General features: G+C 37.7%; 1 protein-coding gene across 3 annotated transcripts in view; it reads right to left on the reverse strand.

The window, feature by feature from the left end:
- The window catches only part of nlgn3a (neuroligin 3a), a 276,767-nt gene that overhangs the window by 145,919 nt on the left and 105,007 nt on the right, over window positions 1-25,841 (reverse strand). For all 3 annotated transcript variants that reach the window (XM_055177421.2, XM_073854065.1, XM_073854066.1), the window contains one exon: window positions 18,564-18,713. In XM_055177421.2, the coding sequence (XP_055033396.2) occupies window positions 18,564-18,713 (150 nt within the window). The remainder of the gene's footprint in view (window positions 1-18,563; window positions 18,714-25,841) is intronic.

Consider the following 25,841-nt stretch of genomic DNA (forward strand, 5'->3'; position numbering starts at 1 on the left):
ATTGAACAGTTCTGCCTGTGGAAATTTGTGCTGAATATTAATTAAGATCTGGATAATGTCAAGGTCTGGGGTGTGAAATGAATTCCCATTTGGAGTGTTATCTTGAACACGGACTATCTCCGGCCGAGGTGGAGCGGAGCGCTTGAATGGCAGGAGTCAATGCTAATTCAACCATGAGTATAATTAGTCTTGCTTGTAAGCATTTTCATAATTATGACAGATTCATTAATAATTTAACATAATGACGCAGCTCCCTCCCCAAATAGATACTGTATAAGTAAGTATTTTGTGTGTGTAGAGATAATTTGGCACAATTTTTGGCAAATCTTGTGCATGTATCGTGACGTATTATCATAAAGTATTTTAACTAAACAGTGCCTTACAAAATTCAACATAGATTTCATCTCAAACAGACGTGTGAAACGAGGCTCCTGGAGAGCCGTCATCCTCCTGTGTTTCTATCCTGCTTCAAAGAGCCTGCCTATCATTTTCAAGTACAGCATCCAAAACCACCTACTTCCATACTATATACCATAATACCCAGATGGTCCACTGCTCCTGCTGAGATTTTTAAGAATGTGTTTGATTTTGTGGGCTGGAAATAAATTCTGCCAAAGAGTCCTACATTACATTTTATACCACAGGGTTTTTAAAGGCTTTATTCTGATTGGTTAAGAAATGGCCTATGGGTGTTGATTAATTTTCTGTAAAACACACACTTAACCTGTCAAATGTCTTAAAATAACCACCAGAGCAATGTTTGTGCTAACTGTGGTATAAGAGAAATAATTGACTCTCTTTGAAAATCATGCACACCCAAAAGGTGGTAACGCGGCATGACGCAAAGCGCTACACTGCAGGTGTGCATTATTTTCGAATACTTCAATTATTCCTTACATAAACCCAAGTAGAATTTTACTGTAGTTTACTGAATACGATGAATAAAGTGTTTTTCTCTAAATACATGGGTGATTCTCACGAAACCATTGAAACACCACGTCACTAATGATTTTAGCTTTAAAATGTGTAATATAGTAACATTAAAAAGCATCAGAATTAACACAATACTGTGTTCTACCTTGCACAATGTGTGATTTCAACATAAGAATTTATAATTGGAAATTTTATCTCATTTTCTGCTGAAATTCTCATTACCGCAATGTGTCCGGCTGTGTTTGAACATGCGTTATGTTGTAATTTAATCAAATTAACACAAAAATATTAAGAAAAAAATAAATGGATGTTTTGCTAGACTACTTTAGATGACAGAAAAAATATTTACTGAATATTCATGTATAATAATAATGAAAAAAAATTAGGAAAATGATGTGTCCATGCCTGATGTTCTCATCCTCCGCAACACTTTTTGAGAACAGTTTAAGCACCCATACAGAATTTTAATAAAGTTTGATTTTGAGTGACCAAGCACATGGACCAGTTACTTCAAGATGGCTACCAGGTAAGATCATTTTTTTACAGTTAATTTGAAATATTGTCTTGTCAGAATGCTTACACGACATTTTGATTATCATTACCGCAACAGATGCTTATTAAATGTTAATTTAATTAATAGAAGCATAATACTTAGATTTTAAATGCATGTGCAGAATCTCCAAATTATGTTCTTTCAGGTTTGTCATGTCATTTTGAAAATATGTCAGTGTTAATGTTTTCTGACTGTTGCGGTAATGAGATTTTTTAGGACTAATTTTTTTAATTATGTTACAAAAAGTGTTAAATTATAAGTAAAAGTTTTTAAATTAATGTTCCCATTTACTCCAGACTTTGTTTTTCCATGTCTGGTGGGAAAAAAAGTAAGTTTAAGCAATTTTTACATTTTCATGCTTGACATTTTTAAAACCAAGTTTTCGCGAGAATCAACCACATATGTATTGCCACGAGATGTGTTTGCTTTACATTTACATTTCTGCATGCGACAGACGCTTTTATCCAGTGATCAGAATCTGCACTTTAAACTTTAAAACCAATAAGACCTGAAATATTTTAATCTCCACTCTCGTCGAGGTTTACATGCTTGCTTGTTTATTTAGTCAAATCAAACTAATTGCTAATATAATATAAAGTTTAATTATACATGAATGACTAAAGGGATTTTTTAAATTACCCAGATGGCAAAGGCTGTTAAATGGCGAGTGCTTGGCCTACATTTATAAGCAAAAACCATTCAACCTTTTTGATCCTATTTTTCCCTGTCGTCTCTGATACAGCGAGGTGAGTCTCTGCCCAAGGCTTTACTCTGTTCTTCAGGATTTGTGTCATTCGCATGCGCAATGACCGTTAAATTCATAACAAAGCTTACTAACCCAATCTAGAAGTCTGGCCAAAAACATCAAGTATAATTATGAACCTGGATTAGGTACGTTTCTCATACTCTTCATATTCCTAAATGGCTTAATAATCGTGGCCTAACCTGTAAGATGTTTTTAAGCTATGGCGGGGGGTGGTAAAATTATTTATTCGTGTTCATGGACATTAATTTCTATAAATAATTTGTAATTTTATATTTTGTTTTCTCATAGTTTTTTTTTTTTTCAATTTTTTTGCCATTGTCGCTTGGGGTTAAAATGACTTTCTGTTACATTTCAGACACCCTAACCCCAACCCCAAGCGAAAATAGTTTTAAAAGCGGAAGACAAACATGTAGAAACCAATACATAAATTTACATTCTAAACCAAACCCCAAATCTAACCCCAAGCGTCAATGATTTAAAAATAGAAAGAAAAAACAAAAAATATAAAATGACACGATACAGAAATTTGTGCTAAGTGACACAAAAAAGACATGTGATATTTCAAAACTGGTGTGTCTATGAACTCCCATACCCACAGAGATTTTAAAAAAAGTGTCTAACACTATTGTGCCCCTATATCACTGGTATTATTAATCACTCTTTATTAACTGGTCAGGTTCCTTCGGCCCTTAAGTTAGCTGCCATCACACCAGTCCTTAAAAAGAATGGCTGTGATGTGGAGGATTTGTCTAATTATAGGCCTATTGCCCATCTACCTTTTTTAGCTAAGGTCTTGGAACGAGTTGTATCTGGCCAGCTACAGTAATATCTGACCACCAACAATCTCCTAGAACCATTTCAGTCCGGATTCAGATGAGGTCATAGTACTGAAACTGCTCTAGTGCAGGTTACAAATGATCTTCTCATTTCTGCTGATATGGGTGTATGTAGCATTTTAGTACTGTTAGACATCACTGCTGCATTTGACACAATATCTCATGCTGTCCTTGTTGAAAGATTGTCTGCATGGTTAGGAATCTCTGGTACTGTCTTTGAATGGTTTACAACTTATCTCACAAATCGATTTCAGTTTGTGTCTTTGGGGGAAAACAAATCTTTACCAACACTAGTCCAGCAGGGTGTCCCACAAGGGTCGGTGCTTGGTCCCATCTTATTCAGCATCTATATGCTGCCTCTAGGTGACATCATTTGTAAGTTTGGGTTAGGGTTTCATTGTTATGCTGACAATACGCAGATCAATATCAGCATGCACTCTAATCCAAACCTTGCAGTCACAGCCCTTAGCACCTACTTGGATGAGATAAAAGCCTGGATGCATGACAATTTTCTTAAGCTTAACCAGGCAAAAACAGAACTTCTTTTTGTCTGCACGCCAACATCTTTACTCAAGCTTAACATTTCCGAGTTTATTACTGTCAATGACTTTGTTAACCCGTCTTCTCAAGTGCGCAATCTTGGTGTCATTTTCGACCCTGAACTTATGTTCGATGCTCATATTAAGAAGGTCTCAAAAACGGCATTCTTCCAACTTAGAAATATCGCTAGATTGCCACCATCTCTATCGCTGCCAGATGCAGAGAGGCTTATTCATGCCATTATTACATTGAGGCTCGATTATTGCAATGCGCTCTACTTTGGTCTCCCAAATCAGTCCATCAAAAAATTACAATATATACAAAATTCAGCTGCTTGATTATTGACACATACAACTACTCGTCAACATATTACTCCAGTACTTTTTGATTTACATTGGCTGACGATACAAGCACGTATAGAATTCAAAACATTGGTTCTAACATATAAAACCATTCATGAAACGGCCCCTGCTTACGTTTGCAGTTTGGTCACTGCTCTTATCCCAGCTCGCTTTCTGCGCTCTTCCAGGTCATGCATCCTACAGCAGCCTCGATATATATTAAAGTCTATGGGTGGTCGAGCATTCCTAGTCGCTGGACCAAGTTTATGAAATGCTCTAACACCGGAAATTAGAGACTCTCCAACATTGGATTGTTTTAAGAAGTGTTTAAAGACACACCTTTTTAGAACTGCTTACTATAATTAAATGTATTTATTTTACTGTATTTTTAGAACTGTTTTTGTAATTAAAGGTTACTATTTTAGTGTATTCCATTGTATGTTCTCTCTGTATGTTGTAGCGCTTTGAGTCTTAGAAAAGCGCGCTAGAAATAAAATGTATTATTATTATTATTATTATATTATTATTCGTGCTCATGGCTGAAAAAAGGCAGAAAATCGTTTCAATAACACAAATAACTTAATCGAATATTTCATGACTATAACATGCCTTGCCGTGAGATAGGGTAGGAAGTATGTTGCACACTGTGGCAGTGTGGGTGAAACAAATCTTAATATTATTGTAAACTGTATGTTGCACGATAATGAAAGCTGATCTTGATTAAAAAAAATGGTCCACTGCAAAATCATTAAATATGTCCTGAGGTAAGACTTTAAAAAATGAGGTTGAAGCTGTTGTCCACATTTATCTACAAAGTTTGCTTTGGTTGAAAAACGCCACTTGTTCTTGACAAGCTCTCATTCACATGTGACTTGGGCTGTAACAAACTAAAATGGCTAATCCCTATTTTTTACCCAGAAATTTCATTCACAATAAAGCAAGGTATCAGTTCTCATAGGGACGTGTCATGGGCTAATTGTTAAAAATTGAGTTATTGAGCCGTTTGCCCTTGCCGGCGCCCTGAAGGACTCGCCGCAAATACAAACGGCGTCCCTGTGATATTGGCATTCTGCTGAGGAACCCCTGACTTATCCATACCATAATATTGTTGTAATAATTGGAGCTCAGGGGCCATCAAATATCACGCCAGTTTGTTCAATTGATTCAGACAAGCCAAGAAAAAGAGAGGGGAAACTGATACATCCAAACGTCAGCCAAGAATTACCCGGCCAGACAAACTCCTCAAGGCACGAAAATTGAAGAATTTATGTTCTCAAACTTCCAGCCCCTGAGTTGTGGACCGGTATTGATTTTTATCAATCGTACAGTGTGAGAAGTCAGATTATGAATACCCAGAGTTAGCTATTAACCCTTGCTAAAACAGTTTGGAACATGAATCCGATAACCTGGGATTTCATTTTCTCCCCGGGTTAACTCTCGTTGCGTTTGCAGACCTTTCAGGGTTCCTGTAGCTCAACAGGTAGGGCTTGTGTTAGCAGCTCAAAAACTTGTAGTCCCTTAAATGGAAACCTTAAATGCACTGCAAAGCCACTATTAAGCGAGTCTTAATAACACCAGTGTGGTTGAAGAGGGGAGCATTTTGGAAAAAAATGCACATGCTAGCAAACAGACCTCTGATGATTTCATTGCTGACATTGTGAACTTCCCTTGCTTGTTTTTCTAAGCAACTCTTTATCTTTCTACACAGCTGCCCCTGTGCCTATATTCAGACGCTTTCAAAGCATTTGCTCTGTAATGTTGATTTGATTTCCCTGCCCGTGTGCTTCATTTGCTCAGACAAACATGGAAGGACGTGTGTATCGGCATGCAAACAGAGGATACATAAAAACCAGCATTTAACATTTCATTTACAACCTTCAAATGTTAAGCGGTGATGAGTAGAGGTGCACTGTGATATAACCTTTTGACAACATTCCAATGAGAGAGCTTAATAATCTTTACACTTCAAATAACAGACCCACAGAGGGGTTAATGGAGAAGGTCACGGCACCAGCATGCAGTCACGCAGAAGAAAGCATGTGCTTGTGAAATGCATGGCACAGAGCCAATACAAAAAGACTGGACCATCTTTAAAAAGCAAGTGGCATTGTTGGGTTTTTTATAGTATTGCCCTACTGGAAAGACACGTATATGGGTACACGCTGTGTTTGAATGGTAGTTTCCCCACCGAGTGACTAAGCAGTTAGCTTTACCATCTCTCTCCCCTGAAAAACCAGGCCAGGCTGCTATTAAGCTAGTTTAGCTGGTCAGCCAAAATGGGCCAACACTCTAGTTAAGCGGGAGCCCAGACTTAACAGGCAAGTCAGGAAAAATATGCTGGTTAACCAGCTAAAGCACACCAAACTAACACAGTTAACATAAAAGAGCTAGAAACATTTAAAAAATGGGAATTTAAGCTAGCTGGCCTTACAAGAGAAACTATTTACAATGAAATATTGAATAAAATGAATAATAAGACAACGCGTCCCATGCAGTATGCTTGACATGTGGATACGGATGTTTGCAGCAGATATCCCAATTACCCGAGCGAGCAGATATTGTTAGAGAAAGCCGAGATATTTATGCAGAAGTGGTGTGGTATTCAAACCGTGACACACCGGGAGGGAAAAGCGTTTGACAAGCACTTTCTCAGAGAGAATGTCACAGAACACCTGAAGCTACTGTAGTCAAACACCACGCTCTTAATTCATTAACGCTCAGCATTCTTATTTTACCCGAGGGAGTTGAGTAAATGCACTGGGCAAACCACAGCCAATGATGATATTTACACTGTGCGATGGGATTTTCACCTGTGGTGTGTGTTCTCGGTAGATAGAGGAATACAAATAGATGATTAGAGAAACCATAGCATAGTCATTTTGCAAAACAGTAAGCTACCACACTATATAGTGCCTACACTGACCTGCATAAAAACTGTCAGCTTACTAGTGATATTAATGTATTGTTCTTTCTGATCTTTTAGGTAAACGAATCGTTCTCGTTTGCATAATCAATAGACTTATATTTCTAATTCACTGAAATTCCTCCGCCCTCATAGCAGCGAGGCGCTATTCGCATCAGTGAACCGGTTTGTTCTGTGAACCCTGTCAAATAATGATTAAACCCGGAGCCAATAGCCTTCGAGGTTGAGATGTGACGCAGAATGTGATTTGTTGAATGTATTGAACGAATACGGCCATCACTGACCGAGTCGCTGTTTTGAGTCTGAACGAGTAAGAGAATCTCGTTCATGAACGAATTGAATGTAGTTCATAAACCGTAGGCTGGTCATTTAGCATGCGAGTCAGTCTCATACAGCAATCAGCAAAAAGCAGTTCCAAAGCACAGCAGGTAGTACTGTGGTAGGTTACTGGGCACAATAGCTTGTGTATATACTGTATAATCATAAAGAACATAAGTCTATTAGTTATGAATCTGTAAATGTCTGACCAAACAATAAAAGTTTTTTTTATGCATGAATACCTTATGTTTTGGTCATCAGAACCTTATTTTATTTTTTTAGATTACACATTAGAATATAGAGGGTATGCATTGACGTCACTTTTCCACATGACCACGCTGGAATTCGCCCTGTTGAGTGGCAAATGTTCAACAAAATGGCTGGTTTTCATAGCGGGTGCTGCGAAAATGCCAGTAAAACTGACTATTATCAGCTTAAATTGAATTTAGGAGGACTTGAAAGCAGAGGTGGACAATACTTAGTTACATTAGGGAAAAAATTTACTTTACTACAGTCTAAAGCGTATAATCATACTGTGTATTCTTTAATATTGCATATTAAAACATTTTTAATACATAATTACATTAAAATTGTGTACTTTTACTTGAGTAAAAGTACGTTAATTTACTTAAATATTAAATGTTAAACAAAAATGTATTTTTTATTAAATGTAATAGAGTAAAAATTATAATAATATGCTTTGGAATGTATGTTTTCCAAAGAAAAACACGGATAAAATACAAATACTTGAAAATTATTTTTAAGTGGAAAGTAAAATCTGCTTGACAGTGACCCTAGCAACTTATCAACCCACCTGTGGTCTGTGGACGTTGGCATGAACGATCAATTTATTTCTCCTTTCGGTGTTTCTTGGCAGTCTGTAAAACGATAGCTCAGAATTCTTGTTAATCTGTTAGTACCTGTTGTTAATCTGTATCGCACAACAGCTTTTTCTCATTTAGACGCGTTTTCGCCAATGCCACTCAGTGGGCGTAACCGCAGTCCCTCTCGCCGACGGTGACGTCATGTGAATACCCTCTATTGTCAAATCAGTTTTTTGTAACAAGTAGATAGTAATATAGTACAATCGTTACATTTTAGACGTAACACATAAGACACTCTTTTTCGCCTCTGCTGGCTAATATATGTAATTTGAAGAAATGGTTATTGAACGAATCAGTGAACGAATCTGAAGGAATCACTTTAATGAACGAACTGAAGACTAACAAATCTTTTGAAAGAATCTAAATTTCCATCAGTACAGCTTACTTTCTAACTCATAGAATTGACATTAGCATGATGCTAGGCTAATATTTTGATTCTTGCACACAAATATGACTGTTCAATCTTATTAAAAAGTATAATAATAACTGGTGTTGATTAACATATCAAAGTATCGCGAGAGTGATTTGAAACAGTACTATCTCTTGTGATACTTGATGACATACACCGATTGATCTGCACAACGATGTATACGGTAGTAGTAGTTGTAGTGTTGTAGTGAGTCTAGCACAACAGTAGAGTGCATGCTAGACTCACTACAACACTACAACAACTGCTATTAACAAGCCAATCTGTTTGCATATCGTTCGTGATTAAAAACTTTTAATCCAGTGGGACTCATAAATCATGTTCATGGATGATGTACATGATCTCAGCAGAGGTCGCTGATCATTCCACCATCCAATCCTAGTGGTTGGAGTGTCAGGCTTGTAACCCGAGAGTTGGCGGTTCGAGTCTCACGGCCAGCTGGATGTGACTGTGGTGCCCTTGAGCAAGGCACCTTAACCCTAATTGCTCCCCGGGCGCTGGGATAGCTGCCCACAGTTCATAACTCACTGGGATGGGACTTTCTTATTTACCTTTAGCTGCCAAAATTGCATATTGTGGTTTTAAAATGTTTTTAAAAGGAAGACAGCTTGCTTTGGTTTTAAAGAGAATTTGTGTGTTCTATGCAGCATGCTATCTTCACCAACCATTTTTTTAATTAAAAAAAAATTTTTTTTTTCCAGATTTTATATGTGGTCACCATATTTACATAAAGCCTGCTAATAAATGTAAAGCCTAAAGAATTAAAATTTTTATTGTCTTTTAGTTTATTGCACTTACAAGTATTAAGAATTAATTAGTATAAAAATCTATGAAAATATACAGGTTTTATTTAATTAATGCTTGCATCGGATTTTAATCACTAAATTTGCTTTTGTGTAAATGTGACATTGAAAAGAGTGCATGTAAACATTTTGTTTATAGTATTTTTCTTGCAAATTGCACTGCTGCGTTTAACTAAACTTGTGCAGTTGACTGATAAAGCACATAGCGCTTTAGAGGAAAAAATGTGAATCCTGCTGAATCGCTGCAGTACCCACAATGGCAAAACACCACATTCTGGTTGAGTACTATCTATAAAGGATAGAAAGACTATACCCTCTTAAAATTAAGGTTGAAAAAAGATTGTTTGCAACGATGCCAAAAGAAAACCATTTCTAGTTCTCCATGTTTTTAACTCAAGTGTTTAAGCATTTCTTTCTTACCTTTTAAAGTCTTTAAAAGATTTCTCCCCGAGGACCTTTTTGCAACTGAAAGTTTTGTGGATGTTAAAGTTTTTTTTTTAAACTATCTCCATCAAGATCAGTCAGATGCTGGTTTTTCAATTCATCCATTCCCATGTCCCTCCCACTCAGCGCCAGTTTCTCCGAATTAGCTTTGCTTCTAACGCAACACCTCAGAAATTCAACCATCTTGTGACCGATTCTGACAGGCCTTTCATTCACAAGAGGCAAGAGCGCACCCCATGTAAATAATTACACCTACTCAGTCAAGCCTTATTCGTTCTTTCTCCCATGCTTCTACATTTCTCTTTTGTTAAGTCACAATGTGAGTGGATTGGACGCCCACCGTCACTCTCTCACAGCTCCCCTCTGCCAGTCCTCCACGCCCCCCTTTCTCATTTCAGCCGACCCGATTCGGAGAATATTGCCTCCCACATGCGTTAAGACCGCTGGCCTTGGATAGTTTAGTGACCGAAGTGTGATTAATCACCCAACAAGACGAGTGGAAAGAGCTGGCCAGAGAGCCAATAAAACTCTCTTCAGACCGAACATTTCTGACCCAAACTCACCTGATGATGGACAAACCCTTCTTCAAAAAGAAAAAAGACAAATGAGGCAAGCAGGACTCAGAGCGGCTGGCGTGGAGGTAAAAATAATGTCACGCTACAGCACAAGCATCAAATCAAAAGTAGTAGGCCTAATGGATTGCTAGAGATATCGAGTACAGACTGTAAACAAGACACCTGATACTCGGAGAACAGAAAACCAATTTACCAAAGATGTTTATACATATACTTGCCTCTGGCTGACCCGATCTCCTGTAGAGCGGCACAAGGCAAAGATCAATAGGCCTGTGGGTCGTTCCACCTCAAGAATAGAGAATGGTAAGAAAGAAAGACTTCATACTTCGAAATCAGCAATCAGTTTGTAAAACACATTCTCGAGCCATCAAGTTGAAGACAATAGCCTCACTAGAGGAAGAGAATTCTTCACAGGGTGGTAATTTATACTCGAGACGTCCCAAGATTTAGAGCGCTGCAGAATGTCACAACATAAAAGATGGATGCAAAGTTTGGCCGAGAGGCACCGATTCTTGGCTCCAAACCATCAATAAGTATCTCCTTAAGAAAAACAAACCCGAGGAACACCACATTCAGAGCTCTCCATCACTGAGAGTTTGCATTCGCCCTGAAACCATGTCACCTTCTCAAAGATGGAAAAGATGGCTGGTCTCCTCACGACGTGAGTGAAAAATAAAGGCAACAAACCATGGCTGATAAACAGAGTTTACAGAAACCCGAAGCTATTCTTTGAACTTTGAGCAAAACATGAGCTCGGTTTAAAACCTTCAATTTCGGCCTATAGACTAGCTGACGTTTTAAAGGTGTGCGGCCAATGCAAAAACTGGTTTGTAACGTGGTTATAAAATCTTTAAAGACATCAAAACATTTGCGATGAGAAATAGAGTAACAAAATACTAACACAGGAAAGTTGATGGCTTGCATTATCAAAAAGTGATAGCAATGAATGGAAACGCTACTGAATGGCTTTCTTCCGGCACTAAAGAGCTCCGTATGATTGTAAGTTTGAAAGTGAGGCCCAGATTCTCACAAATCACTCAATTGTGGAAAACTAGGCCAATAACTATCCAAATGTGACAGAACTCAAATGACACTCTGACAGAACCCATCATACAAAAGATCAATGGCTTCAACCCAGAGGTCAAGTTCGGATAAAGAGAAGGTGGTATTCACTGATGTTTCTGTGTCATTTATCTCACCCACAAAGGCCAAGAGGCATACGCGCTGAAACTGGCAACCCCTAGAGGTAAATCAAAAACTGCCAGAGGAAACCCAGACACTCCTGGGAGCGCTGAGGTGCAAAGTTTCTAACAATCTTAATGATTCTAAAGCTCTTCACTGCAAAAACTTATAAAACATTTTATGCACTTGGGGAAAGTCTGTAGAAATTTTTCTCACCAGCTAACCAATGAAGTGAATGTAGAGTGGTGTAAAAAAGTGTTGTCACACTTTAATGTTTCAGATCATGAAACAAATTAAAGTATTAATCAAAAATAACACAAGTAAGTGCAACATGCAGTTTTTGAATGAATTATGAAGGGAAAATAAAATCCAAACCCGCATGGCCCTGTGTGAAAAAGAGCTTGCCCACCTTTTAAAACATAATTTAACTGTGGTTTCTCACACCTGAGTTTAGTTTCTCTATCCATACCAAGGCCTGATTACTGCCACACCTATTCACAATCAGGAAATCACTTAAATAGGACCTTTCTGACAAAGTGAAGTAGACCAAAAGATCCTCTACACATCATGTTGAGATCAAAAGAAATTCAGAAACAAATAAGAAAGAAAGTAATTGAGATCTATCAGTCTGAAAAAAATAAGAGCTATTACCATGGGTTTACACCAGCCGCGTTTGAGGCGTCAAAATCGCGTCTACAGCGCATAGTTTGCCCCTTGAACAGTTTGAGTGTACTCGCTTCATTCGCGCGTGAAATTCTATTCATCAAGACATTCACACAAAAATTCGGGTCATGGGAGGGGCTTCTGCAACTCCGCTCGCTTTCTGTAATCACGTCACTACTAAAGCAAGCTCCTGATTGGTTATCGTGGCGCCTTTTTCCGCCAAAGTTCAAAATTTTAAACTCGCGCTTTTGCAGCGGCAACCCTCAATTCACGGCATTCGCATGAACAAGGCGGAATCGTGCCTCGCTAAAAACCTTGTTCGCGCCACGGGACCTCCAGACGCACGTCAACGCGTCTTCACATTGACTTAACATTAAAATCACTTGCGCTTGACACCTCAACCGTGGCTGGTGTAAATGCAGCATTAGTCTGGAAAAGGTTATAAAGCCATTTTTAAAGCTTTGGGACTCCAGCAAACCACAGTGAGAGCCATTATCCACAAATGGCAAAAACATTGAACTAGGATGAACATTCCCAAAATTATCCCAAGAGCGCAGCAACGACTTATCCAAGAGGTCACAAAAGACCCCAAAACAACATCCAAAGAACTGCAGGCCTCACTTACCTCAGTTAAGATCAGTGTTCATGACTCTATTATAAGAAAGAGACTGGGCAAAAATGACCTGCATTACAGAGTCTCAAGACGAAAACTGGTGCTGAGCAAAAAGAACATAAAGGCTCATCTCAGTTTTGCCAGAAAACATCTTGATGATCCCCAAGACTTGGGAGACAAAAGTTAAAACTTATTGTAAGGTGTATGTCCCATTACATCTGCCATAAAATATGGTGGTGGTAGTGTGATGGTCTGGGGCTGTTTGCTGCTTTAGGACCTGGAAGTCTTGCTTTGATAAATGGATGAATTCTGCAGTCTACCCAAATATCCTGAATGCCAATGTCTGGCCATCTCTTTGTGACTTTAAGCTGAAGGGAACTTAGGTTCTGCAGCAAGTCCACATCTGAATGGCTGAAGAAAAACAAAATAAAGACTTTGGAGTGGCCTAGTGAAAGTCCGGACCTCAATCCTATTGAGATGCTGTTTTCCCTTCATAATAAAAACATTAATTTAAAAACATTTAAAATAATTCCCTTTCACAAACTTTGACTAGCACTTCAATATTGACTGATAATATGATGTGATGCAATGATATTTACTACTTAAGGCATTTATTAGCCATTTTTGCACTGACCTTCATCCCTGAACCATTCACAATTTTGAATATTATAGGTCTGGCATTATAAACGTTTTGAAAGAGAAATGTCATGGGTTATTATTATTTTAGCTTTTTTCAATTATAATGTTTATTTTACCACATGGCACGCCTGACATTTTGAAGGTCCAAACGGCATGGTTGCCATCTACTCCCGGCACATTTCATCAATGCCTCTCAGGCTCTAGACACAGATGAAACATACAGGTACAGGTATATTTGTCAGGGAATTGAATCAGCTCTGGTGGAAGTCACATGAAATGAATTTCACATCGCTGCTGAACATGCAACATTTTGACTCTGAATGCCAAGAACGTTTCACTGCAAATAATCTAAGACAGAATTTACAGAAATACACTGTTGTCATAGTGACATGGAAAATCTATGCATCAATAACTAATATCATTTAACGTCGACTTTGCCAAAGAGCAGATTGAATGCTGAATTTGTAGATTTAATATGTGACTGTGCCAGCCAGAAGACCTATACAAGAAAAATCCTTTCTCTAGTGCCTTACACAACCTTGACAAGCATGTACATGTTCTCTATAGCTTCATTATACCAGAGAAATATTACACACATGTTTATCCACATTTCTAGCTATGTATATAGATGTTCGGCTATAGTGCATTAGACTCGGTAAAAAAGAAATGGCTATTTAATTGCACATTCATGTTTGCCTTGAGATACACACTTTTAAATGGATATTAAATTGCACTGCACTTTAAATGTATCCACAGGCCACAGAAAGAAAATTTGTAATAGTGAACAAGCAGTGGCTACAAACGCGTATGGCTTTGTGACTTTTGTAATAGGTTTCTCTTTCATTTTAGAAGGGTATAAATCCAAGCACGGGCTATGCTTTACTGTATCTCATTTAAAACACTCAGCAGTTTCAAGGAAAATATTATTTCTAATTGTTCTGAACTCACATTTGGCAACAGCAGGATAAAGGGCAAAGTTTTTTTTAAAGAGGTGGCTATTGTTAATATTTAATGCATCTGGAAACAGTAATGAAGTCTTCCCCACAGGAAATGAAATCTGACATGCACCAGAGATCCACTGAGTAATTATATTTGTAAAGAGCAGTGATACAAGATCATCCCTCTGTACAGGAGTCATTATGTGCCATTAAAAAGTCTCACAACCCCGGCCCATTTCTCTCTCTCTCACACACACACACACACACACACACACACCGATCAATGCTCAAACAAGACAGGATTCCTATAAACAAATTGTCTCTGACCGAACCCCCGTCTCAAATCTGATCAAATCTGAGTGTCACAATACGGTCTGAAACAGACAGACGGCCAACCGCCAGACTCCAACAGCAGGAAGAGCTCACCGGTGAGCTGGCATTTGTAATTAAATATTAAACCTGTAATGAGTTCTCCGTCATCCGCATGGCGTGAAGTTCACATGCGAAAGTCTCCAAATAGCGCCCCTGGAGAGACGGGATCCACACTTAGAAGTAATAATTATCACATCCACAGGACAGGCGAAAACGCTGCCGTACGATGATGAAACTCCGGTGAGACTTATTAAACACTACTTGGATATAAAGAGTGTACAGTATGGTGATCTCCTTTTTAAACCTCTAATGGTGTTTTTGTGACCCTCAGACACGTGTGCATAAATGTGTAACCTATATACCCACCATGTTCACGCTTAACCACCAGGGTAAAAAGCATACTGTATTATTCTCTTCTCATGGCTTTAAACCCTTCACTGGTGCAGCCCTTTTTGAGTGGGGGGGGGGCGAAAAAGTGATGTACACCTTCAAATTAATATAACTTGGCTGGTGCTGGGACTTATAGTCAGGTGCGCCTTCTAAGTCAGTATGAATTAATTTTGACATTTATGATGCAAGAGACAACATTACCGTCTACAGCCGTGAGAGTCCACCATATGCTGCTTCTGTATTTATGTAATTCAATGGATTAAGTGATGTTGAATGACGACGAGTATCAAACTTCACGCTAGTTGGCTTGTTTGGTTAATTTAGACTATTCAACCTTCCAGGTAAGTTCTGTATGCTATGGTTTATCGTTTAAATAACTGATAATATTACTTTAACGTACAGACATCTATTCAGCCTGCTGTTCTGTCTGCTATTGTTTAGTTAAATAACTTGCCGTTCCAGATTAAATGTCTGTTCTTCGGCTTGGATTTTGTGAAATCATTTTCTAAATAAACGCGACGTATAGTCTACTGTGACTTTTATGTGTTATTTCATCTTAATGACGCATTTTTGAATGATGCAGCTTATACTCTGGTGTGGCTTATAGTCCGGAAAGTACGGTTGAAGCTTAATGTAGGTCTTGTTTTAAAGAAGACACTTTAAAGTTTTTCCCTCAAGTGTCTGGAGGTGAAAATGTTAAATAAAAATTGTTATGGCAGTTTACATTTATTGTAATAATTCAATAAAGCATATATTTCAACAAAATTATCACAAAAAATTAGGTTGGACCAGCAATGGCCACTAGGTGTCAACTGTCTTGTCACAAATTAATAAATTACTGTCACTGCACATATGAAAACTACATTTACATGGAAAATATTGAAGTAAATTCATGTGTCCTGCTTACGGGACAGCGTCAGCACACCAAAGCATTTACGTTGCCCACGGACGATCGTATCTTTTCAAAAAAGCCAGCAGTTCAACACTGAAAACCTGCGCTCAGCTTTTTTTTTCCGCGTTTAACGCTAAGCGCCGAGAGTTGATAATGATTCAACTTTGGGTGAAAAGCTCCACTCGTCAATGTCAGTTCTCACACGGCCATCCAATCACAGTGGAGGGGCAGGACATTACCACGACAAACAACCGGTGCATAACGACTGATACACAAAGCAGAAGTATCACAGCAACCAAAGCTCTCAGCCGGAAAAAGCTGGCGCTCAGCATTCGGCGTCCTCCAGGCATTTTAGACGCTTTTAAAAGCTTTGGTGCGCACACCCCCTTAAGTGGTTAAAAGAAGCCTCTTTTATATTGATATCCTATTTTTCTGTTTTAATTCAAAAACAAGTATGCAAATGTCTGGCGTCCTGTATATTAATAAAATGGGAAATGCAAACAATGCCATGGCCATTCCTCATGCAATCTGGATAGAGTAAACAGTTAGTAATATATTAAAATACATGCCAAATGAGTAACCTGGTTGAAAAAGCAAAACATGACATTTCATTTAAATTCACATTTCATGTTCATTAAAAGATCTTCCCCATCTTTATTTGTAATAAGACATTAAGGTTCATGTTTCTCGTTGATATCGCACGATTGCTAAACGCTGCAGTCCACAACTCTAGCGGTTGATACATTTCTACCACTGCACAGGACTATTGGATTTTCTCGAGCGGCGTGTCCTGTATTATGCACTAATCAATTACACTTGGCAATCCAGCATACTTGCAGAATTACAGACACAGGTGTATAAGAGCGGGGCTGAAATTGAACTTTCAGAAACGGAAAGCCTTTTTATAAAACACCCAAACCTACTTCACACTATTTAAGAGATGCCTGAAAAGTTAAAGTTGTCCACTCCTGCAAAAGATTGTACTGTATACGTCTCCAGACACTTCACTTCAGGTTTCTCCAAAAGGAATGTCCGGATAATTGCACTGTAAATCACTTTAGATACCGCACAATTCTCTGCTAAATGACCACTTACTTTAAAAAAACATGTTAACTTTTCTTTTTGGTCTATGTGATGAACTGGCATTCAAGAATTCCCCGGTCAGCAATACTGATTTACTTTGGAGTTGCACTTATTGAGCTTATTTTTCAAATTAATAGCATAATAACTGAGAGACCGGACATTTTTCCAAACAGGTTTTTAACAAGAAATCATAAAAAACAAACCTTTGCACCACTGTGAGCAATATACCTAAATTCATAACAATATCGCTCTGTATCTTTGCCTCCATATGCAGCTATTGGTGATTCAACAAACAGCTCTTATTGTTTTAGTCAAGTGCATGTAAAATGGTAGAAAGACATAAAGAGCACCTACACACACTATAGCAGACATATGACTGTAAAAACTTTAGGCGAGTCGTCTTATTGGAAATCCAATTATTTTTTTTACATGGGGTTGATACAAGCTTGTCTAGATGGTTGATCAGTTGGACTATTAATGTTAAACCAGGTTTAAAGGAATAGTCTACTCATTTTCAATATTAAAATATGTTATTACCTTAACTAAGAATTGTTGATACATCCCTCTATCATCTGTGTGCGTGCACGTAAGCGCTGGAGCGCGCTGCGACGCTTCGATAGCATTTAGCTTAGCCCCATTCATTCAATGGTACCATTTAGAGATAAAGTTAGAAGTGACCAAACACATCAACGTATGGGAGTACTTCGACTCGGCGGAGTAACACCCTCCCTCTCCCATTATGAGAGTGAGAAGGGGAGCGGACTTTTCAGGCGAGTCGAAGTACTCCCAAAAGTGCTATTACGCCATACAATATAGTTCCTCTTTTAAATCCGCTTAGAAAAGCGCTACGTTTTATTTTGTACCACCAAACTTGCTTAAATAGGAAAAACGTTGATGTGTTTGGTCACTTCTAACTTTATCTCTAAATGGTACCATTGAATGAATGGGGCTAAGCTAAATGCTATTGAAGCGTCGCAGCGCGCTCCAGCGCTTACGTGCACGCACACAGATGATAAAGGGATGTATCAACAATTCTTAGTTAAGGTAATAACATATTTTAATATTGAAAATGAGTAGACTATTCCTTTAACTCTTTGACAAGCTGTGTTACTGTATTACTAGACCAGCAAACAAACCATTAGAACCAAAACAGCCAGACCTTCTTAAAGGTTATTTGTATTATTGTTTTTAAATATAAAATAGCTCAATTTTCCCTTATGTTAACTATACGTTATCCATATGCTACTTTCCCTTAAAAATGCACACTGTGGTGCTGTTAAATTATTCTCAATCAACCTGACCCAGCAACACTGACATAACCAATGCTGTTTGGGGTGGGGCTATCTTTTAGGGGCGTGTTCAGGAATTATTATTTTTTATTTGCAAATCACCTTGAAGTCAGTTTGAGCTGTTTTCCCAGTCAATGCGAAACATCATAAACCACTTACCCAAAACGCCGACTCGAAAGTTGAGCGTAATAACGATGACGTTCCCGTAGCTGGCCAGCACGCTTCCGTCGATCATGTTCCCCGTGCCTTCCATGTACGACCCACCGTGAATGTAGACCATCACAGGTTTGGCTCCAGTATCTCGTATGTCTGCAAGAGTGGCCACCATTAAAGTCTGACTCCCCCACTGTGCCCCAAAAGCAAGATTCAAAATTGTCTCTCACAATCCTCTCAGATACCAGCTACCGGCTCGTTTACGCTTTGAAATGCGTTTCGTATCAGCCGAGTCATTTGTCTTTTAGAATGAAGCTTATGCGCGAAACCGAAATGAACAGATGAAGCCATATGGAAGGTCAGAACCTAACCGGCTATTGCAAGACTGCTCTAACACGCTTTACTAGCTGAAATGATGAGATCAACTCAAATTTAATGGCTGGGTTAGACTTCACTGCACCAGCTTACAACCAGTGACTGGGGACATTTCTTTATCTTACAATACAATAAACTATTATGAGAGCGCCTTAAAGGGCTATTCACCCAAAAGGTTTGTCATCCTCAAATCATTCGGACTCTGCGTAATTGAATCTTTTCCTAAAACGTGAAATAAGATTATAAAAATATCAAAGGTCCGTATGGCTCGCATGTAATATTCCCAATGTCACGAAGCTTTACAATGGCTTTGTCTTTATTGGCTGATAGGCTTCTCCACATTGGCAAATTGTGATGCATCATAGCGTGCCTGACGCCAATTTAATACCAAATGCCATTGGTGTTCATATTGTATGTCATGCGGATGATTACAAATCAGGTTTGTTCCTCACACAACGCTATTGAAAGGCTTCATATAACAATACTGAGAATATAACAAGATTTATGTGATAAATATCACTATCCACTTTTCCATCAGTTTTTTGAGTGAAAAAAAAAAACACTATGTGACTAATGAAATGGAGTGAATAAAGGGTGACGAAATGTTTATTTTTGGTACATTTTGTGTTACAATACACCAGCATAGATTTGTTATTATTTGAAATGTTGTCATTTACATGTATTTACGTTAAACAGTGACATCAATCAATTATTATGCATTCATGTAAATCTTTTTCATGGTAATTAAGTTGTCTAAATAAGCTAATGGAGAGCCACACAAGCATCTCTTTCTGTCTCAGCCTTGAGGACCGAGATGACGCTGCTGGGCTCAGATACCAAATGTTGTATTGTATTGAGGGTTGCCATGGATACAGAAAAGAGAAGTCTGCGTGCATTCAGCTTTACAGTGCATCTGCATTCAAGGCCTCCTGTTAAAGACATTTACATGTGCATGGTCACTAGAGATGTGCGCGACTAGTCAAATATTCCAATATTTTAGTAACTATAACTATTTAAAATGCTAAATAAATTCTATTTTTAATTAAAAAAGCATCACCGCAGGGTTAAGGCATACGGCTCTAGTATGCATATTTAATTCACTTCATCTGTGTCTTTTTTACAGACATTAATGTAAAATATACACAAAAATAATTTCAATATATTTGTAATCACACACTGTCTGATAGTTTAACTTTTTTTTAAGATGTGGTCCGCATCACCGTATCATGAGAAATTTGTAACTTCCTTTTAATGTAGGCTATTTTATTGATACAATGCATTTTCTCTGCAGCCGACATTATTGCTGACAGAATAAGAAACAGACTTTCACCAGGGCTGGTAAATATGATTGTTTTTCTTAACAAAAGTATGTATACCATATGCCAACTGTACAGTCTGTTATGTAGCCTAGGTTTTTCTGTTCGCTCCGATGTGGATTTAAGCTGTTTTTCTGGATTTTTTTAAGAAATTAAAAAAAGATGTTTGCAACTTAATAACTCATTTAGGGGCGGTTTCCCAGAAAGGGATTAGACTAGTCCTAGAATAAAATAAATGTAAGAGCTGTCCAAACTGAAAACAACTTACACTGATATATCTTAAAATATATCAGTGCCCTTTGTTTTACCTCAAAATGCACCCAGTAATGTTTTTAGTAAGGCATGTTTCTTAAAACTAGTTATATTTCCTAAACTAAGGTCTAGCCCTGTTTTAAACTTATCCCTGTCCGGGAAACCACCCCTTAGAGTATAAGTTTTGCATGCTGTGGATTATCCTAAATATGAGCGCTTTGTGAAATTGGGACAGTGAAAATACATTTTAAAAAGACTTAATTAGCGTCATTTAAATAAACGAATAGGCCTAATCGTATATTTTCATATTTTTTATGAACTCAAATCTAATAGTACTAGTGGTCACAACGAATTACCATCCAACATTGCATGTCCTACAAACAAATGTGCATCACTGTGTCGTTGTTTAATGCGTGTGTTACATGTGAAGAGCACATTAGCCCATTTAATGTCACCAAAAAAAAAAAAATGTTTTACACTAACAAAGCTCTAGAAATGTTACTGAATGTTGTTTTTCATAATTTCCTGCAAATATGGAAATAATGAAGCATCTCTATTAAAAGTTTCTAATGAATATTGAAAATTGTTACATGACCAGAGCAGCCCAGCAAGCAAAACCCGGCTAACTTTATAATCCAATATAGTCCGGTTGTGAGTAACCCAATTCTACCCTAAAAAAACCTTTGAATTTGGGCACGCCGTTTTTGCCAAAATAACTCGAAGATGTAATATATTCCATCATGTAAGCAAAGTCAACAGGTGCTCAAGGTATTTTCTTTCATTTCTTTTCATGTTTTAAACGTTTACATATCGACTATTCATGAGCTATGGTTAGACATCTATTAGACTTTCACTGAAGGCCCAAATTTAGCCTTGTTTTAGCCAAAAGTGTTGCTGGGAGTTTACTTCATATTATGACAAAAGATATGACAAAGATGTTTTGAAAACAAATTATTTTTAAAGGTGTCTAGTATTCATTTATTAGGGGCGTTTTTTGCATTCTTGGAATTGAGAAACAGCCTGTGTAAGCACATTTATATCACTGTTCTATAAACATTTACATGTATTGTCATTATAAGAAAGAATATTTATAATGATTATATTTGACGAGTGTTGCTTTTCAAAGTCAAACGACTTAAACTGTGATTTTAGATGGATAAGAACATCAATTTAATCTATCAATAGCCATAGTACATAAAATATTTGTGCATTATATTGGGATTCAGAATTGACATCGAACTGGTATTATAGTGAGTTTCGCATATATTGTTACACCCCTAAAATGTAGGAAATCACAATTATTTGTTTTGTTGAGTGTGCACTGAAAAAATAATTATTCGTTCAATTTACCCAAATTTTTTAAGGTAAGTGGTTGCAAACAATTTATTTAAGCTACATTTAAACAAAAGTTTTTTGTTTTTGTATTTCAATTTTTTTTGTTTAAATGTAGCTTAAATAAATTGATTGCGACCAATTGCCTTAAAAAAATTGGAAATTTAATGAATATTTTTTTCAGCGTGGTCATGGAATGGGTAAACATATTGATGGCAATAATAGTGACCGGTGGGAATACACATGGAATAAATGTATAGTAATTTACAATGGCAGTTATTCGTGAAGGATGCAACAAAGTTTAACAATGACACAGTTACAGTGAATATTGCACTAAATAAAAAGTTCACAATTGCATTGGCATTAAAGCAACACCAAAGAGTTTTTTTTACCCTAAAATAACGTTTCCCAAAAAGTTTGAGTCGTTCATCCACTCGAAACAGGGTGAACGGCACTTTCACATTCGCTTTGCAGCCTTCTATTGGCCAAATCTGCACTAAAGAAGTTTCCAACCGTCGGGTCACGGTCCTGTAGTTCGAGTGAAAACTACAAAAACTTGCTTTACGGCAGACCTACAATCCAATCAGAGCCAGCTATGCTGCAGTATTTACGACAGTGGTAATGGACAATTACGCTTCTAACCTGTAGGGGGAGCAAAGAGCAAAAAAACTTTAGGGTTGCTTTAACTAACATAAACACTATAGTTTAATCGTTGTTAGTATTATCTAATTTACAAATGTTAACAACCTTATTGACTAACCTCCCCAGTCACTTAATTTGTATCCATTATGCACCATTCTTCAACATTTGCATGAACTGTGAACTGGCCTTTGCATTGCTGCAGCACACAACAATACACATCTTTCTGGTTACTACTGTCTCTCTATCCCGTATTTCTTACCATTTGTCGTATTGCCCTGTTGACGTACATGTGCTATGGCTGATAATGTCAGTCTTTATTATGTCACTGTTGTTAATGTCTTTACCATTCCTATGCACTTGCATTTATAAAATTGATTGATGCTCTAATGTATTTTCCTTGTTCTACAGCAATGAAAATAAATAATTATTATTAAATTATTATAAAGTATACCATTAATTCAGTATCACATTATCCCACTGCTCACAATTGTGACGGACATTTTACACACTTTACTGTTACACATTATTATTGATTATATCAGAGTGGTACTAATGGCACATCATTTGGATATTTTCATGTCTGGGCAAAATTTGGGATTAAACGGGTTAAAGACTGATTCGTACATAATTTAGCCATTTCAAACGCACTTTATCTGGTATCTGAGAAAACCGTGACAAGGCATGGTTTTGAAACGACAATTCTTTCTTTACACTTATTGCACAAAAGAGAGAGACAATGTATGGATAAAAACATAAAGATTCCCTGCAGGAGTGATGCACAGAATGAAAGATAGAATGTAAAAGAAGAACCAGAGAAAGAGAATAACCGAATGAATCATGTCAATGTCATCAGTAACCTCTTTTGGTAATTCACATCATGTTGCACTGTTCAATCCTTTACTAACTGAGCAAAAGCATTTGTTTTACTTTGAAAACATACAGCATATGGTTTCTATAACATCTTAAAGAACAAGCAAATGTAAAAGTCCATTTAAAAGTTACATCCTGAGGGGAAAAAAGAGAGATATGGATTAATGCACATTGTAAAGACATTTGAATTTCATAGAAAATCATTTAAATAAACTGCACTTTTAGCACAATTGACCTTGAACAGTAGAAATGAAAGTGTGAACATAAAACAATGTCAGGCACATAAATGTACACTAATGGTTGATATGAATAAATGACACATGAACTCATTCTCTCAGAAGCACACGCATATGATCCATTATCAAAACAGTGGGAGAGCGTGCATCTATTCTCTTGCGTAACCTTCATCAATCATCTACAAGTGAATCCAAGAAGGTGAAACGCCAGCCGCTTCATAAATGAAACAACACTTAACATCTCAATGGGTTGCTCAACCTTCTTCACAAAGTCTTTAGCATCTCCATTACACTTCTGATTAGAATGCTAGTGTCCCGGATTTCAAAACTAGGCTTTGCTTTTTTTCAAAATCATGAGAGGATTCGGCAAGCTATCTGTGAACCTCTGGCAATTCTCAGTGGCCCGCATCTCAATGACCTGTCGCTGTGCTGTTGAACAGGAGATAAATGCCACAGGCCACTACTGATGCTGTAAAACATGGAAAGTGACAAATCTGATGATGAGCTCTATACAGTAGATGATGCTCTCAGGCCAGGCCAGTGACTTTACGCTTTACTGCTCAGCTCCTCGTGGATCAACATTTACATCTCAACTACAAATTATACACATATCTACAGCAATCCTAAAACAACACAATGATTTTGTGCTTTGCTTTAATGTGAATGTATTGTGAGCAATTTTTTTTCAAGCAATACTGTGTGGTTGCTATGTAATTCTAGGTGGTTGCTAAGGCATTGTTTGATGGTTTCAAGGGTGTTGTGTCACAGTTAATTAATGGACCAAGTCAAAAGAGCCAAAACTTAACTCATGATATTCTTCATCTTTTCTTCCATAAGCGCCGACATGGGCATCCTAAAAAGTAGTTTATTTACAGATATTTAAAGTTACTGTTAGTTTAAATGTACTTATAGTAAACAGCTATACATGAATATCAGATGACATCACTCACTTCTCAAACTTGCTGGCCGCCATCTTTGTCAAGATCAATCGGTCAGCATATGTGTTTCTGTACTTTGTTTTACATCAAATATTCAATCGACAATCATAAACTGAAAGCTAAAACACTCAAGATTCATGGTCTGAGCTTGTTTTTGCCATCAATACACTGGAGTGAAAAGGGTTAAATGAAATGCAGACACACCGCATATTAATATGAATGTCGGTACTCACATATCTTGCCATATGTTTCTAATTATTTCTGACATATCCAAAAAACTTCATCGTACTTTGCAATGTAAGGGTCCACTCTTCAAAATGCATCCCACATTGTAATCCAAAACACAGAAAAATAGAGGAAAATCCCACAGGATCCTCAATTGTTTACATGTCCGCGAGGTGGTAAGCGAGGTGTCATTTTGCGCACCTTCGCTTTTGACTGAATGAAGCCAAAATGAAGCCAGCCATTGCCTATCCAGCAAAGTTTTGATTGATGAGGGTAGTAACCAATCACAAAGAAGGATCAAAATACGCACATCCAAAACAGTCTTAAAGGTTCTCTAAGCGAATTCACGCGTTTTAGACCATAAAACATTTTTTGTTACATACAGCAAACATCTCCTCACTCTCTGCTTGCTTCCTGTCCGCTGATCAAACTGTAAAAAACGCGATTTCTGTAGACAGCCCAGCCTCCACAAACTGCAATAATAACAAACTGGCCAAACCTACACCAGAACCATAACAAAGTGTTCTAACCAATAAACGCCAAGAAGGATTTGGGGGTTGGGTTTGGGCGCGTTCATGAAAGCACGGAAGGGAGGGGGGGAGGGGGAGGGGGAGGAGGAGGAGTTAAGTACGCTCAGTTTGTTTGAAAACACATTTCAAAAATCAACACACAGATTTGCTTAGAGAACCTTGAACCAGGTGCAAGATCAAAGGACGAATCAAAAAATAGAAAAAAGATTGGAAGTAACCAATCATGAAACGATTCCAAGGATTCAACTTCAACTTTTGGTAGCATAGCGGGCCGGCTAGCTTCTCACAGAGCCGCTGAGAAACCTCTCCAGAGGTTGGATATAAAAAAGCTCTTCACAAACCTATGGGTGAAGTTACGGACACTATGTCCATATTCTTTACAGTCTATGAGTCAAACGCATCACCTCTGGATTCTGGGCGGCAGGATGCATGCTCCTAGTCCCAAACAGGCAGCACGATGACATGACATGAACAGTAAAAATAAGTTTAATGGTTAAATATATGTATGCTGCAATACTTAGCTGGTTGTCTGGAACCGAGCAGATATTCAACCACTATATGAGACTTG

This window comes from Misgurnus anguillicaudatus, chromosome 16, assembly GCF_027580225.2.
Source record: "Misgurnus anguillicaudatus chromosome 16, ASM2758022v2, whole genome shotgun sequence".
Taxonomy (NCBI): Eukaryota; Metazoa; Chordata; class Actinopteri; order Cypriniformes; family Cobitidae; genus Misgurnus; species Misgurnus anguillicaudatus.